The sequence below is a fragment of the Oncorhynchus masou genome, chromosome 19 (genome assembly GCF_036934945.1).
Source record: "Oncorhynchus masou masou isolate Uvic2021 chromosome 19, UVic_Omas_1.1, whole genome shotgun sequence".
Lineage (NCBI taxonomy): Eukaryota > Metazoa > Chordata > Actinopteri > Salmoniformes > Salmonidae > Oncorhynchus > Oncorhynchus masou.
This window is the reverse complement of record NC_088230.1, coordinates 11146036-11161515: the sequence shown is the minus strand read 5'-3', so window position 1 is coordinate 11161515 and position 15480 is coordinate 11146036. Positions and strand designations below refer to the sequence as shown.

At 44.3% G+C, this 15480-nt stretch overlaps 1 protein-coding gene and 1 pseudogene across 1 annotated transcript; both read right to left on the bottom strand.

The window, feature by feature from the left end:
• Nucleotides 1-675: 675 nt before the first annotated feature.
• Nucleotides 676-3677, bottom strand: LOC135505540 (gap junction delta-2 protein-like). Its single transcript, XM_064924607.1, has 2 exons — nt 3362-3677; nt 676-2912 (listed from the first exon to the last, which is right to left on the bottom strand). Exons 1-2 carry the CDS (start codon nt 3436-3438, stop codon nt 2057-2059), a joined length of 933 nt encoding a protein of 310 aa, XP_064780679.1. The 5' UTR covers nt 3439-3677; the 3' UTR covers nt 676-2056.
• A 1172-nt stretch (nt 3678-4849) lies between these two features.
• On the bottom strand, nt 4850-6941 carry LOC135505797 (actin, alpha cardiac muscle 1-like; annotated as a pseudogene).
• Between the last annotated feature and the right edge of the window lie 8539 nt (nt 6942-15480).

Here is a 15480-nt window from a genome sequence, read left to right as displayed (position 1 = left end):
GGATATGGGTTTCAGCTCTCAGCACTTTTCTCAGTGACCTTGAGGTAGTGCGGGATACAACCTCTCAGCTTCCAACAGAGCTGAACCGCTCAACCTCTATGACCAACAGCAGCCAAGGAGGATGAAGTGGATGCAACGGATGCATATGTGGCTGACGGGCTGGGCGGGGGAGGGTCTAGGTAGAGGATAAAGCTGTCAACCACGTGGTCACAGAATGATCACCTTTAGCGGCGTTGGAACAAAGCGGATGTTGCCCATTTTCAGGGAAACAATGTTTTTTTTTTAAATCTGACTTCCATTTCCCTTGAAAAACGGAAGGGATTCTGCCTAGGCTTCTTTCTACACCTGTTACGTTAGGTTAGAGAATGAGAGTTGTGCAGACTTTGTCTGTGTCAGTCTGTCAGGTGTTGACTATGTCAATCGGGAACCTGTGGTATAACCTGTGTATAATTTCCCCATGTTTTGATACCACTTGCTGTATCGCTGTACATATCTGAAGGATCTGTTGGAATTATACAGAGCAGACAGTAAATCAGTTTCTTGTTGAAACATTGATTGCAAGGGTTTAAGAGCAAACAGGGCATAATTGTGCTGACGGTGCTTTACTGTGCTTTGTGTGTATCTGCTGTACAATTTGAAAGCATCACACATTACACAAATCTTGTATACATGAATTACATTTTTATTTGTGGATAGGATCACCTTTCAGTATGATCTTACATTGATGATTGCTTTGGAAAATGGTAGCACCAGGGGCAAACATTTATTGCCTATCATCTGATTGATTCCAATTCAGATTTGTGCTCTAGTCTATATGACTAATTGCTCGTCAATACTTTTTGAATGTGCAAAGGTTGCTTGTTTTTTCATGTTGCCAAATGAAACCAGGGATGATAATATAGCAGTAGCATACCATTTCCATACAAACCACAGCTATTCAAATCAAATACGTTGACAGCATTTAATCCAAAAGAGGAATTTACAGAATTCTGCTGTTATGATGATGATAATACTCTATAGATTTATAATGTTTATATTTATGTACATATATGGCACTTGATGACATTAAATCAAGAAAATCCATTTGCCCACAAATGAAAGCAATGGGCGCCTGGGTGTAAATAAAAGAAAGAAAATATGAATTTAAAAGTCCCAGGTGTCAACATTTGCAGCCCCCCCCCCCCATTGAGTGATCACATAGGTTAAGGTCAATGGTGCAAACTCAGGCAACCAAAACAACGATAGTGCTGACAACAAAAATGTGAGATGAGTAATATACTGGAAGAATGTATATAATTTGAGTACATTTGACCCAAAAACGGCCAAATAATGTGTGTGTTTCATGTCTATAATGGTATGGTGTGTTTAAATCCGGCGGAAGGTCGTAAAAACACCATCACAGCACAAATTGGATATATTTTGGCTCATTATTCATATATAGTGCAAGTATTTACTCTATGTTCAACAGCTGAAGTGAACGACAGAGTGAATGTCAACACATACATTATATACTTCTAAGAAGCGCTTTACAAAATATAGGCTAAATCATCATCTATAAACGTTGCATCAGTGCCTTCTCATAAATATATGACAAACGTTTGGTCCGTTTGTTTTTTAGTTGTCAGTAAAAGACAAATCAAATCGATCTACCTCACCTACTTCGCAAGCGAAGTTGGTGTGATAAAATATACACCACATTCTTGTTAAATATATTTTAATTCTTTGTACAATTGTTCTGTTCAGTGGTACTGAAATGCACAGCTGTCACACTTAAGCCGCATGCAAAAAATAAATAAAAATACGCTACATATTTGCAACTTCTTCGGTGGTTTATCTACTTCTGTGTCTGACACCACACAGCAAAGCAATACACCAGTTGGAAAAATCCAACGCATGCGACACACTGCATGCAGTGCTACGCACCACAGCCTTGTCCTGCAGATGAGTCGCAGTGGTGTGGATTGCCTCCCATTTGAAATGAATGGCCCTCCGCGAGAACCCATACCGTTTGACGCAACCGGTGTCCACGAGGCTTGTCTTGGGCCTTCTCAATATGCTACACATAGGCAGAGTCACTAGATTGAGTGCGGCCGAAATTGGGCATGCTCATTCTAGGCATGTCTTTGTTACGGATCTCGTAGATGGACTTCCTCCTCGCCTGCACGCCTTTGACAGCTACTTTGATCTTCTTCCATCCAAGATGATTGAGTTCAGCCAAGTTCAGGAGCACACAGACGCCACTGACCGCAAACATGAAGACCAGAAACACAGTCTTCTCCGTGGGTCTTGAAACGTAGCATTCTACATCTTTGATGCAGGGGTATCGATCACACTCATATACCGCGGGGACATTGAATCCGTACAGGAAATATTGACCCACCAGGAAGCCTATCTCTAGAGCGTTTCGGAAAACCACTTGGATGATGTAAAATCTTGAGATGCCCTCCTGCCTCCTCATTTTAGACTTTCCACTAGTTCTCATGGCCGAATTTGGGATGTCCTTCACCTCCAAGCAGTCGGGCTCGGCTTCTTTCGTGGAGTTCTCCGTGTTCTGAAGTACTCCATTTACAATGGTGTTTTTGATCTTTTTGCTGTCGTCTCTTTTGATGGAATCTTGGCGCTTGTCCAAGGAGAGGAACACGGTGGAATACCCCCGCTCCAAGCGCTCCTTCTGCTTGGCAGACTGGTGCACGGAGTATGTGATGAAACAGAGACTGGGGGTGCACACCAGAATAATCTGAAACACCCAATATCTGATGTGGGAAATTGGGAACGCCTTGTCGTAGCAAGCCTGGTTACAGCCGGGCTGCAGGGTGTTGCACACAAACATGGACTGCTCGTCATCATAGACGGTCTCTCCAATGATCGCAACGATTAGAATCCGGAAAATCACCACCACTGTTAGGAGGATCCTACAAAACAAGCAAGCACAAAATTAAAATGTTGCTGTTAAGATGTGCAGAGTTGATCGGCTTAATCATAAAACAAACAGATAGACAATTAGCGATGGCAAACTAATACTGGCTCCAGTGCACAAAACGGGCGCTTGGGAGCTGTCCAGTGCTGAAAGCCACTAGTCAGTTCTGAAAGAAAAGCCCTACAGCACTATTCACCTCAAGCGTCAGCTCTCTTGTGACAAAATGGGCCAATTTAGTGTTTCCAAAATCATTATTCTTGAATGTTATGTTTATGCCATGATTCCCTATTGGTTCACATTTTTTTGCATAGTCATGAATCTTTGTTGTTGTTTTTTGCGTTTTTGTACCGTTCTTCAGCTTAATCGCTTATAGTAACCGACTTGGTCATCAAACACACACTCATGATAATACTTTTACAAAGCTATCCTCACGTTCCCTCTTACCTTCCGATCATAGTAGAGTGCTGTTGGACAGCTGCCTCCAAGAGACGCTCTAATATTGTCCACTCCCCCATTGTCATTCATTTGGAGATGATAGCACACCGTGCACCGTTCTTGTGGAATCTATTGTTTCCCTTGTTTTACACTCCGGATGCTCCAATATCTGGAGAATGCTTTGGTAACGCGCCGCTGCTGCGTGCGCTCCTGCCTTCTGCCTTCTGCGCCTCTGCTAAAAGATCACTTGACAACCCAAGCACTTTTGCTCGCGCGAGTCTGAGTGCTGATTAGTAGAAAGCCCTCCTATTTTCGATGGCGAGCGCTGGACGCCAGGTCGCGCCGTGCTTGAATGGAGGGCAGTTGAGTGTAATGTTGGTAGGGCGCTAATCCTGCTTTAAGTAGACTACCCTTGCGTCACGCGCAGACAGGTTGGTGGAGAGAGGCCAGACACACCAGTTTTTTTGTTTGTTTCATTATTCTCCAAGTATACTGCAGCAGATTCATCTTTAATAACAATAATTGGTTATAAGCTCAAATCACGGGGGATGGCTGTTGCCTGTAAGACAACCACATGACAGTGACAGAACGAATAGTGGCAACAGAGGAAGAGCAACAGAACGAGAGAGAGAAGGGAGAGAGAGCGAAAGGGGGGGGGTAGAAAGAGGGAGAATTGTTTTGTTTCAGTCTGTATTCCGTAGATTATTATTGTTGCACTGTAGGAGGGAGGGAATGCAGATTGAAACATGCCTGCAAGGCTAAGCATTAATCGACGCTTGACCATGACAAGACATCCTACACATGATATAGATGGCTATAGTCTGTCTAAAAACAGATGTTTTCATTTTGTCTGTTTAAGGCAAAACAACAATCCATTGTTTTACAGTACCCTAAGCATTTGTTGGTATGAAAACCAGGACAATTCCTTAGATAAGCTTGGCTGTGCGATTACTAGGTTGAGTAATGCTTTAAAGGGTTGCCTCGGATGGTTTAAAGATAGCAACAACTTACTTAGTGGACTGCCACAAGTAGATATTTTTTATGTGTGTGACTGGACTTAACATGTAGGCCTATGTGACTAATCTTCCTACTAGGAATTAGTTAGCCTGTATTATCAATGGATAGTCTATGAGTAAACAGGTATGTTTCTCCTGAATTATGAAACAACAATAACCAATATGCTCCCTCAGGTTGTGAACAGATGATAGATGAGATTAAGATGGTATACAAAATCCCAGGTCTTGTTTATTTATAAAGCAAATACATATCCACATCATATAAATTCATTCAGGAACCAGTAAAATAACCAAATATAAATTGCACTTTGGTGTAAACAAACTGTACATCATTGACAAAACATAAAACAGGGGCCTGTCTGGATTTGTAACTTCCATATCGATCATAAACAACATATCCATAGGCGGAGGTAATGTACAGAGTTTTTGCATCCGTGGGCGTCTGACTGTCGCAGGGGAGAGCAATTTGTCAATGGGGCGCTTAAAAGCATTTCCTGTGAACGATGGAGGGGCCTGCCTCGTCATACTCCTGCTTACTGATCCACATCTGCTGGAAAGTGGACAGGGAGGCCCGGATGGAGCCGCCGATCCAGACGGAGTACTTACGCTCGGGGGGAGCGATGATCTAGAGGAGGGGGAAGAGGGAAAACCAATAAGCAAAAGTCCTCTCAATATGTAGTGCATTATAATGCATCATACAGTTCATTATTTGTGTTCCTGTGATTGGTCATCAATAAAAATGTGAGATTGTAGTCAGGTTGGTCTTAGATGGTCAGTTTGTGGTTTTCAGTATGCAGCTGAGACTCGAGAAGAATATTTACCTTGATCTTCATAGTGCTGGGGGCCAGGGCGGTGATCTCCTTTTGCATACGGTCAGCAATACCAGGGTACATGGTGGTACTGCCAGACAGGACGTTGTTGGCATACAGGTCCTTACGGATGTCAATGTCACATTTCATGATGCTGTTGTAGGTAGTCTCATGGATACCAGCAGACTCCATGCCTGGTGAGATAGAAGAGAACATGTTGTAAGCGAATGCTCTGGATTAGGTTTAACTGGTGCTAAAATGGACAACTCCCTCGCCACTTTATTAAAAACATATGTTTGGCAGTAGTTGGTGTAATGTCTCATGTAGCTGTTATGAAGGCATTTTCTTGGCTTTTAAAGAAGTCAAAATGTGTTGATGGTCAATGAGTTACACAACACTTCTAAGATCCCTACCAATGAAAGAAGGCTGGAAGAGGGTCTCGGGGCCGCGGAAACGCTCGTTGGTGATGACCTGACCGTCAGGCAGCACGTAGCTCTTCTACAGAGAGGAGGAGGTGGCAGCGGTGGCCATCTCATTCTCAAAGTCCAGGGCCACGTAGCACAGCTTCTCCTTGATGTCACGCACAATCTCATGCTCGGCTGTTACAATAGAAGATTCAAAGTTGTAGCGGTTCAGTCTAAATGGTGAATAACAATGGACGACCATTCAATATCAAACACACCGTATCCTCCTATCATATATGCCCCGGAATTACGGACTAACCAGTGGTAATGAAAAAGTAGCCACGCTCAGTCAGGATCTTCATCAGGTAGTCAGTGAGGTCGCGACCGGCCAGATCCAGACACATGATGGCGTGGGGCAGAGCGTAACCTTCATAGATGGGGACATTGTGGGTCACACCATCACCAGAGTCCAGCACAATACCTATGATATGAGGACGAATAATATGTAAACCATGGAAATAGCATAGAACAGCTTCATGTTTAATGGTGTAATCTATGTTTCACAAGGAAATGTTGCATGGGACTCAGTATTGCACCTCTTAAATGTAACTGCATCTGCATGTTATGGAACAGAGTATTTCTCCTCTGCCCGCTTCTCACCTGTGGTACGACCCGAGGCGTAGAGGGACAGCACGGCCTGGATGGCCACGTACATGGCGGGCACGTTGAAGGTCTCAAACATGATCTGAGTCATCTTCTCCCTGTTGGCCTTGGGGTTAAGGGGGGCCTCTGTGAGCAGGGTGGGGTGCTCCTCGGGGGCCACGCGCAGCTCATTGTAAAAGGTATGGTGCCAGATCTTCTCCATGTCGTCCCAGTGGGTGATGATGCCATGCTCGATGGGGTACTTGAGGGTCAGGATACCTCTCTTGCTCTGGGCCTCGTCTCCTACATAAGAGTCCTTCTGACCCATACCCACCATCACACCCTGTAGAGGAAGGAAGGAAATAAACTTAGTCAAAACAATTCCCCAATGTCAAACAGAGGGACAAATAAATGTAAGCTATTATAGCAAATGACATTCATTCACAATTAAATTGTCTAGTGGTAAAGTAAAATACAATTGTAAGATTATCAAGGTTAATGCATAATGTAAGGACAATTAAGTCTGGAAAAAAACAGTTTGAAGGTTGCATCCTCATGAGTGTTTCATTGCTTTCATGCTGTGGACCTTACCTGATGACGGGGGCGACCAACGATGAAGGGGAACAGCGCAAGGTGCATCATCTCCGGCAAAGCCAGCCTTCACCAGACCAGAGCCATTGTCGCACACAAGGGCAGTAGTCTCATCGTCGTCACACATGATGTCAGCTGGATTTTTGTTTTGACAAAACGAACATTAAGGCTAAGTATAGGCCTACAGATGTAGGATCTTAATTTTAGCCAGTTTGCTACAGCAGGAAAATAATCATGCATCAACAGGAAATGTACATTTTTGTAGGGGTTGACACATTTTTCGTAAGGGAAAATCAGTATAGGCCTACGGTATAAGGGCCATCCATACAAGTCTAATAAACTTGTTTTAGGTCATTATTTATTTAAATTTCTTTTAAAACCCTAGACTGGGAAGCACATTGTAAATCAATGTATTATTAATCTAATAATAATAATTATCTGTAGGTTATCAATTTCGCTTGTAGGTCTGAATCTGATGGAAAACACACTAACAAAAGTAATAAAATATGTGCAACATTTAGGCAACAACAGCTATTTATTTTATCAATATTCAACAACAACAAAAAAGAGGTGTCTTGAAAATTCAAGCTGTCAAATTTGAAATGAAAGCCCATTAAATCCAGTTGTCCGGTTGCAAACTAGGGAAGTCCAATTCAACATATTTGAAGTGGCTACAATCGAGGCCTAGGCTACAAGTTTACGGTAGTAGAGTGACAAGTTGTCAGGTACTCACCAAGTAGCCTGTCCTCTGAATGAGCAGCAGTAGACTTGTGAGGGCAGACACCAATTTATACTCTACAAGTGCCACTGCGCCCGGCGACCCCTTTCTCCTTATATGATAGCCCCTGCGCAATTGAGAGCGGAGTGGCCATGAACGGAAGGGCGGGAAGAACAGAGCAGAGGCTCGCTGACTCCTGAAGCCCCATGTATGGAAGAGAACCCGCGCGGTCAGACACAGCCGTGTGACGCGTCAAAGTGAGTAGAGACACACAATGAATCATGTTATTTGATGGCCTTAGGTTTCATTAGCATACGCGTTGTTCCCTCTTATAGAGTTGACCGTGCCATGGATTTAGGTTTAGGCCTATATTTTCAGGGATGGGTTATGTGAGGGTTATAAAAATATATATGTGAGTCAACCCATCTTATTTTAGCTCTTAGCAATGCTCTTTATTATGAATGATGACTTTAATGTTATGACTTTCCTGTTCAGTATATAAGACTCCATCCCTACTAATGTGTGTGTGTGTGTGTGTGTGTGTGTGTGTGTGTGTGTGTGTGTGTGTGTGTGTGTGTGTGTGTTTGTGTCACTGTGACTAATAGGTGTGATAAGGAAAGCACGGTTAGGGCTTGCGTCATCTGTCCAGTTTAGCCTATGAGTTGGTGATTCCTCTTCATGTAGGACATATGTTCACCAGTGGAGGCTGCTGAGTGGAGAACAGCTCCTAATAATGGTTGGGATGGAGTATAATGGCTGGAACGGAGTGAATGGAATGGTATCAAACAGATTCATTTTTATTTAGTACATTTTTTTAAATTGAACCTTTTATTTAACAAGGCAAGAGAGTTAATAAGAACAAATTGTTATTTACAATGACGGCCTACACCGGCCAAACCCGGACAACGCTGGGCCAATTGTGCGCTGCCTTATGGGACTCCCAATCACCGGTGGCTGTGATACAGCCTGGATGAAGCACATGAGAACCATGTGCTTGATGCCATTCCATTTACTCCATTCCAGCCATTATTACCGAGCCGTCCTCCCCCCAGCAGCCTGCACTGACTTTCACACATGTAAATTCCATAATAGGAATGAGTTCAATATGCTTCAATGTGAGCCGTTGAATGTCCCAGGAAGACCTTAGAGATGGAGGAAATTCATTGGCTTTTAAGGACATGCATACAGCCATATATAAAGGAATAGGGAATTAGTAAGACCTGAAAGTGGACAATTTGTGATCTGCTTGTGACATTCAATTGAAATAGATAGGAAATGATTAATGAGACCCATTTCGTAAGTAATAATTGCACTCGCTCTCTATTCCTCCAACAGTTGAAGCACATCATTTGCCACCTTTATGCTACCTTGGGATGAGTCGTATATATGCATTTGAATATGTAGCCATGGGTTACTTTAGTGTTGGGTGTTTGAGTGGGCAGGATAGCTTCACTTCTCTCCAAGTGGTCACCGGAACTCTGATCAGTTCTCTAGTCATTCAAGCCACCTTAACATATACATATATAGCTCTGGGGGTGAAGTTCCCCCTAGGAAGGCTTACAGATCTAGGATCAGCATTCTGTCCCCCATGTCCGACCTTCGCCATTTAGTGGGGAAATGCAAAACTGACCCAAGCTCAGCATCTAGGGGCAACTTCACCCTACTACCTCTATCCTACATACAATACAAACACACTCACACCAGATATGCAAATGATGCTGACGGAGAGGCTATTAACTTTAAAATGATCAGTGCTGTGACTTCCTATGGTGAAAGCAGCTGTCCAGTGCCCAGCATGGGATAGATAGAGCAAGTCCATGGTCACTAGGGATTATAGTCTGGCTGGCACAGGACTCTTCCTTCCCCACACGTTACATTCTCACTCTTACAGTGTTATTTCACCATAAGAAATACATCACTGCAGAATCGAGTTATGCGTTTGTTCCGTGTATGTTTATCCTGATTCCCTGGATGTGTATGCATTTTTTTTGTATGTGTAAATGGGTTTTTGGTACCGTGGCTATCGTAGCAAGATTGACCTCTTACTATCCTTTGACACTGGGGGAAATCATGTGACTAGATGATGTAACAGACATCCACTTGTGCTTTACCCATAATCCCACCCGCATTCTCTGTCTGAGCATCTGTCAGCTGGCTCAGGTCTTCTGGCCTGGGGAAAATGGTTGGGGGTTGGGAGGAAGGGGGTCGAGGTTAAAAATAGCTGGGATGTTGATAACTTTGCGTGACAAAAAGTCAGATTTGTCATTAGCTTGTTTCACTGTGTTTTGGTTGCAAAACAATTAGCCTGTGAAGTGTCCATTTCTAAAATTGATTTTGAAAGGCAAAATCTTTAGCGCACAAGTTGAAAAACGTAAAAGTTACAGTACATTTCTAACTCAAAGCTTTCATTGTACTGATGGAATTATAAGTATTGGCATGCAGAGGCTATTAATTTACAGTAATCTACTGTAGGTCCCTAGTGGTTCTAGTCATTTCTTATAATTCTCTTGGGTGAACTTCTTAAACCGATTCAACATTAAACTTAATTGATTTAAAATAAGATATCATTCTGAATGAGCCTATTACTCTATGAAGTAAGGCTTTCATATGGTATGTTTCTTAATCCTTTCCTATGTGCTAACTTTTTGAAACCTTTCATACTGTACTCTTGGTTTCAATCTCTTAATGCCATGTACATGGTTCATATCTGTAACTTCTCTGGCTCCAATTCAACTGTGTGATGTATCATTTCCACACGTCAATTTGTTCTAAAATCTTTACTTTGATTACTGGGTTCTTGGTTTATTATGCACGTTGAGCCTGATTCAACGGCAGATACAATGGCCTGCAAGTGTAAACTACAGTTTGAAACCCACGCTTTATGAACAATATGACATAGGCATATTAGTCATGTTAGAATACACTTGAAAAAAAAAGTCGTTCGGGAAGCACGCCTCATATCCCGCTCTGCTTTCTGCATTCTGTAGGGGATCTGCATAAATGAATGTATTAACCTTTGGTATTAACTTAGGCATATCCATATTCATAAAGCGTTAATTATGCACAAGTGTAGTTGTTCCTTTGTTGCCTAAAAACACATATATTAGCGAAGCCTACACCTGAACAGTGGGTAAGAGTTTGTTTGCTGTGACCTCTCCACCCACGTCTCTTATAATGTATACACCTTTTGAATACGCTATGACAGATGGTATCTAGATTTGTTCAGTGTTGGAATGGTGAACTGACCAATATGTATGTTGGTCTAGACGCACTGTAAACACAGTTAATCGTAATACTCAACAAACACGGCCTATATGCTGCATGAACATTCTCTACTAATGGTCTGTTGCTGCTTCTTATCATTCCCTCCTGTCTGCAGTCTTGTCCATCATTCCCCTCCTTTCTTTGACCCTCCGACATCCCATTGGCCTTTCACTGAAGCTCGATTTGGACACTCATTTAGACTAACCAATCAGAAGCATTCTGCTGATACTGTATTTCAGGTGTAAAAGAACCAAAACACAGCTGGCGCTACTGTTAATACAATCTGAAGGGTCGTTTTATTTAGAGATGCAGTTACAGAACTGTAGAAAGGCGTGTGGTCATACGCACATCCTGAAAAACGTCGGTGCGTTGCTAATTAAGAATACTTTTAACTGTATCCTCATGTTGTTGTTTTTTTTGGGGGTGGGTGGGGGGGGGGGGGTTCAATCCTGGGGGAATCCTTAGGGAGGAAGAGGAACGATTGGTCTCATCCCTTGGCTTCTAACCTCTCCCTCAAGCCTTCTGCTGTCGTCTCTGCGCATATTGAACAGCTGAGATTGATCTCTCGCCATCATTAAGGATTCCGTCAATGTCAATTTAATTCCACCCAACGCCTGGGTTGAGTAAACCAAGCTGGCGTTTAGGGAACTTTAGACCTTCCCTATCTGTGTTCAGTTACCCAACATTTCAATGTTGCTTTTGGCAATTTGACCATGCAGTCTTATTGTCCATGTCCTGCCTATCTTTGGAGGACATATCTCACTAGCCTGGTCCCAGATCTGTTTGTGCTGTATAGCCAACTCCCATGGTCGTTGTTATGGCAAACAGAATCAACAGATCTGGGATCAGGCTACTATATAATCACATCACCTCCCCTATAGAATGTTTTGGCATTAGCTTTGCTGCTTAATCAGCACTGCATGAGTTTCCCGACTGTCTGCTGCTGAAATATAGCCTGCTTATCCTTTGCTGATTGAAAACAAGTTAGAAAGACAGTAGTTTCTCTACTTGTGACGTGTCTGTCATTGAGAATGTAGCTTTTTGGTCGATACGAGAAGTGTAGAGTGCACTTCGAAGCAGATTTTGTTACATTCAGCTACCTGAATTAGATACAGTTTGATCCAACGGTTTTCCTCAGAGTTCTTTGCATCCTGCAGTATTCTAAATCCATACAGCAAGTCTGAGGATTTCATCAAACTGTTCTGGCTGTTAATGTGGGATTGTTGGGTTGTTCGGTTCAGAGAGGTCCCACAACAGCCAAAGATGCATAAAATAGGCACATAGATATGAATAATTGATATTCTCTCTTCTCCTGCACCAAAATGCAATATTTATGGGGCATTTTAGCCGGAGTTTGTTATTGTTCAGGGTGAAAACATTTAGTCCCATAACAGGATACGCAAAGTAACCAACCATGTTTGTTCCTTTTTTGTGAGATGTTTTAGTGTAATGAAAGAATTGAAGTCATGCATTGCAGAACTCTGTCTATCTTCTTAGACTCAAGGGACACAACAGGCGTATTCCACAGCGAATAAAAACATTTGCTTTTAAAGCAACCAAATGACCTTTTGAATTGTGAAATGATAAAACTGTGTACCTTTACCAAATATGTGTAAATGCCTAGTTGCCTTCTCTAGTCGAACATGATTGGTTGGTGACTGCTTGTTGAAACAGTATAAATGGTGTAAACACTACTATATTCCTCTTATTCCTATGTGTTCTCAGTATAAAGTCTTCTCAGATCTATAATCTTATATCTACGTTGGCGGGGCGGAGGGGTCATACCAGAGAAGAGCGTCCGCATCACAGGCGGTGGGGTGGCATCTTAATTGGGGAGGACGGTCTCATAGTAATGGCTGGAACGGAATAAATGGAATGCTATTGAACACAACAAACACACGGTTTCCATGTGTTTGATACCACTTCATTCACACTCCATTCCAGCCATTATAATGAGCCGTTCTCCCCTCAGCAGCCTCCTGTGGTCTGAATATATAGGTTTGGTTTGCTCCTAGCAGAACACGCTCGGTGAAGCCATCTCTCTTTCCTTTCCTTTCCTTTCCTTTCCTTTCCTTTCCTTTCCTTTCCTTTCCTTTCCTTTCCTTTCCTTTCCTTTCCTTTCCTTTCCTTTATTTTACTGAGACACACCGCTCAAGCCTTACAGACACATAACGGGGGCATTTCCTCCTGAAGAATGATCTTTCACGATTGAGGTAATATGATAAAAATAACTGAAAAAGAGCGCCACCTACTGGTGGTGGACTCCGATAGAGATGCGGGTTTAGATATAGGTGCAACTGTCCCAGTGTCCCGGTAAGAGGATGGAAATGACCATTAAGAGACAGGTGTACAGAACACACGTATTGCCACACTCAAGACAGGCACACGCACAGCAAACAGGGAGATGACTGATGGGAGTAAATAGTGATAGTAGTTTACGATCAAAGGCACTAAAGTCAGGGAGTTCAGAAGAATGATTGTCCATGTGGAAATGTTCAAATGTGAGTAGATGTGCAGGTAGGAGTGTACAGAGGTTGTCTCAACCTGCCCTCCTGGAAACAACTGAAGATTTGAGAGGCAGAGTGGGGTTCTGCTGCTCCCAGGCTAGACCATTAATTGGCTGACCAGGTCACATGACACAAGTCAGGAGAGAGTTGCCCCTCTGGCCCCTAGAGTTTCCAAGGGCCAGAGGTGTGAAGCCGGGGGATGGTAGCCTCTGCTGGGCTGGAGAGTTTGTGTCTCTGTGTCCCAGGGCTAGAGAGAGGGTTTGAGTGAGGGTTTTCAACAGCTGACCCAAAATGTATGAAGTACATTTTTACCTAAAACTCTCTTGTGAGGATGCGGCTTAGTGTGTCCTCTGTCGCCGCCCTGTGAAGTACAGTGGTGGTTGTAGGGCACCAAAGGAGTCGGAGGTCCCGCCGCCTCATGTCGCCACCCGTTCAGTGGCATGGATGGAGCTGGCAGTGAGAGACCAGGTGCTCACAGTGTCTATGAGGCTGGTCTGTCCTGCAGGAGTCATAGGGTCCAAGTTGATGGAGGAGGCCATTCCACAGGGGCAGGCCTGGCGTCCTCGGCTGGAACAGGTAATGAGCGCTGGTTAGGTGGTGGCTCTCCCATGGAGCCTGCATGGTCAGCCAGGTCCGGAGGCAGACCCAAATCTGGTCCGGGCGGTGGATCCAAGGCTGGCACTGAATCTGGCGATGGTGTTGGGCACAGAACAGGAGTGGGAGGCGGACCCAAGACTGGAGCTGAGTCAGCTGGTTGGTCCAGGACAGGGCCGGACATTTGACCTAGGATTGGGTCTGGCGATGGGCCCAGGTCAGAGCTGGACCGGTCTTCCAGGACCACTCTGATGCTGGCAGGTCCAGGAGAGATAGTGAGGGCTCAGGGGCTGGATTGGACGCCACCTGCGACTCAGACTGTAGAGTCGGCTTCGATGTCAGATACAGGCCAAGCAGGTCTGTGAGAGCAGAGGATAGTGTAGGGACCAGCACTGGAGTTGAGTCTGGGGATGGCTGGTCCAGCAGAGACACTCGCAAGAGTCTGCTGAATTGTCTTTTAAGGTGCTGGCTCGGGTACCAGCAGCTGCGGATCTGGTCCTGTAGGTTGATTAGGCTGCAGCACTGGCAACGGCTCGACTGACTCAGGTGCTGCTTGTGTTGAACTGGTGCTGCTTGCGGTTGAACTGGCTGGTGGCTGTATCGGCAACCGTGGCACCCAAGCCGTTTGAGGCTGCTGCACTGCCTGGTACACAGTATACGGTTGGTCGATCCTGTGGTACTCAGGGACTTGAGGTGCAGGCCAGGTTTTGGGCTGCTGCCAGTAACCAGGTGGAGGTTGTGGAGCTGGTGAGTGCTAGACTGGAGGGGGTCTCAGAACCACTGCTGCAGGGCCTCTATGCCTGCGTACTGCCGTGAGGTAGAGGTGATGGTTTGAGAGAGGGTTTTTAACAATAACTTCTAGTCTTCACTGGCCCACAGGCTATTTTAAAGAAGACCTGAATTATTTGTGCAACTCTGACTGCGTTTTTGTTTGTGGACCTTTGCAAGCGCATGGTCAAACCAAAGTGTGTGGTCCTTTATAGGCCTATGTGGGGGTTCTTGATTGTGTTTGTGCGGAAATAAACAGACGCTAGCAGAGACGCTAGGAGAGACGCTAGCAATGATCACCTGTCTTCCTATTGTTTCCTTCCTTCAGTGTCCCGCTGCTCTCAACTGTGGCTGAGGATCAGAGTGGTGGTGGTGTCTGTCTCTCTCTGTCTTTGTGTGTGTGGCTGCTGTGGGGGAGGTGTTGGTGGGGGTACTCCTCTGGGGCAGCTGCTGTAGGGTCTAATAGAGTGACAGGGGGACATGGGGGGTTATGGAACCCCTCTACCGACAGACGCTAGACCCTGTGGAAGGAAGCCAGACGGTAGGAGTGATTCACCAGAAGAGGGGCTCTGACACCGGACATGCATAGTTTGGTAAGCCATCTGCCAAAGATTGCAAAATGGAGGGCAATTCCCAACTTGGACAGGTGGAGGGGAAATGATTGCACACACTATATTGAGCAGTGATTGTTTCACCTAGCTCTTACGCAACACATATCATTTATGGATAGGCCTCTTTGAAGATGCACTTTACTTAACAAAAGGTACATCTCAATATGTGGTCAAGGTATGACATGGAATGGCACAAGTTGGGGG

Excerpts from the sequence above, each read along its gene's own strand:
- LOC135505540 (XM_064924607.1), bottom strand. The coding sequence starts at position 3,438 with ATGACAATGGGGGAGTGGACAATATTAGAGCGTCTCTTGGAGGCAGCT. Across the intron at positions 2,913-3,361 it reads CACTCTACTATGATCGGAAG|GATCCTCCTAACAGTGGTGG; the intron begins GTAAGAGGGAAC and ends CTTGTTTTGTAG.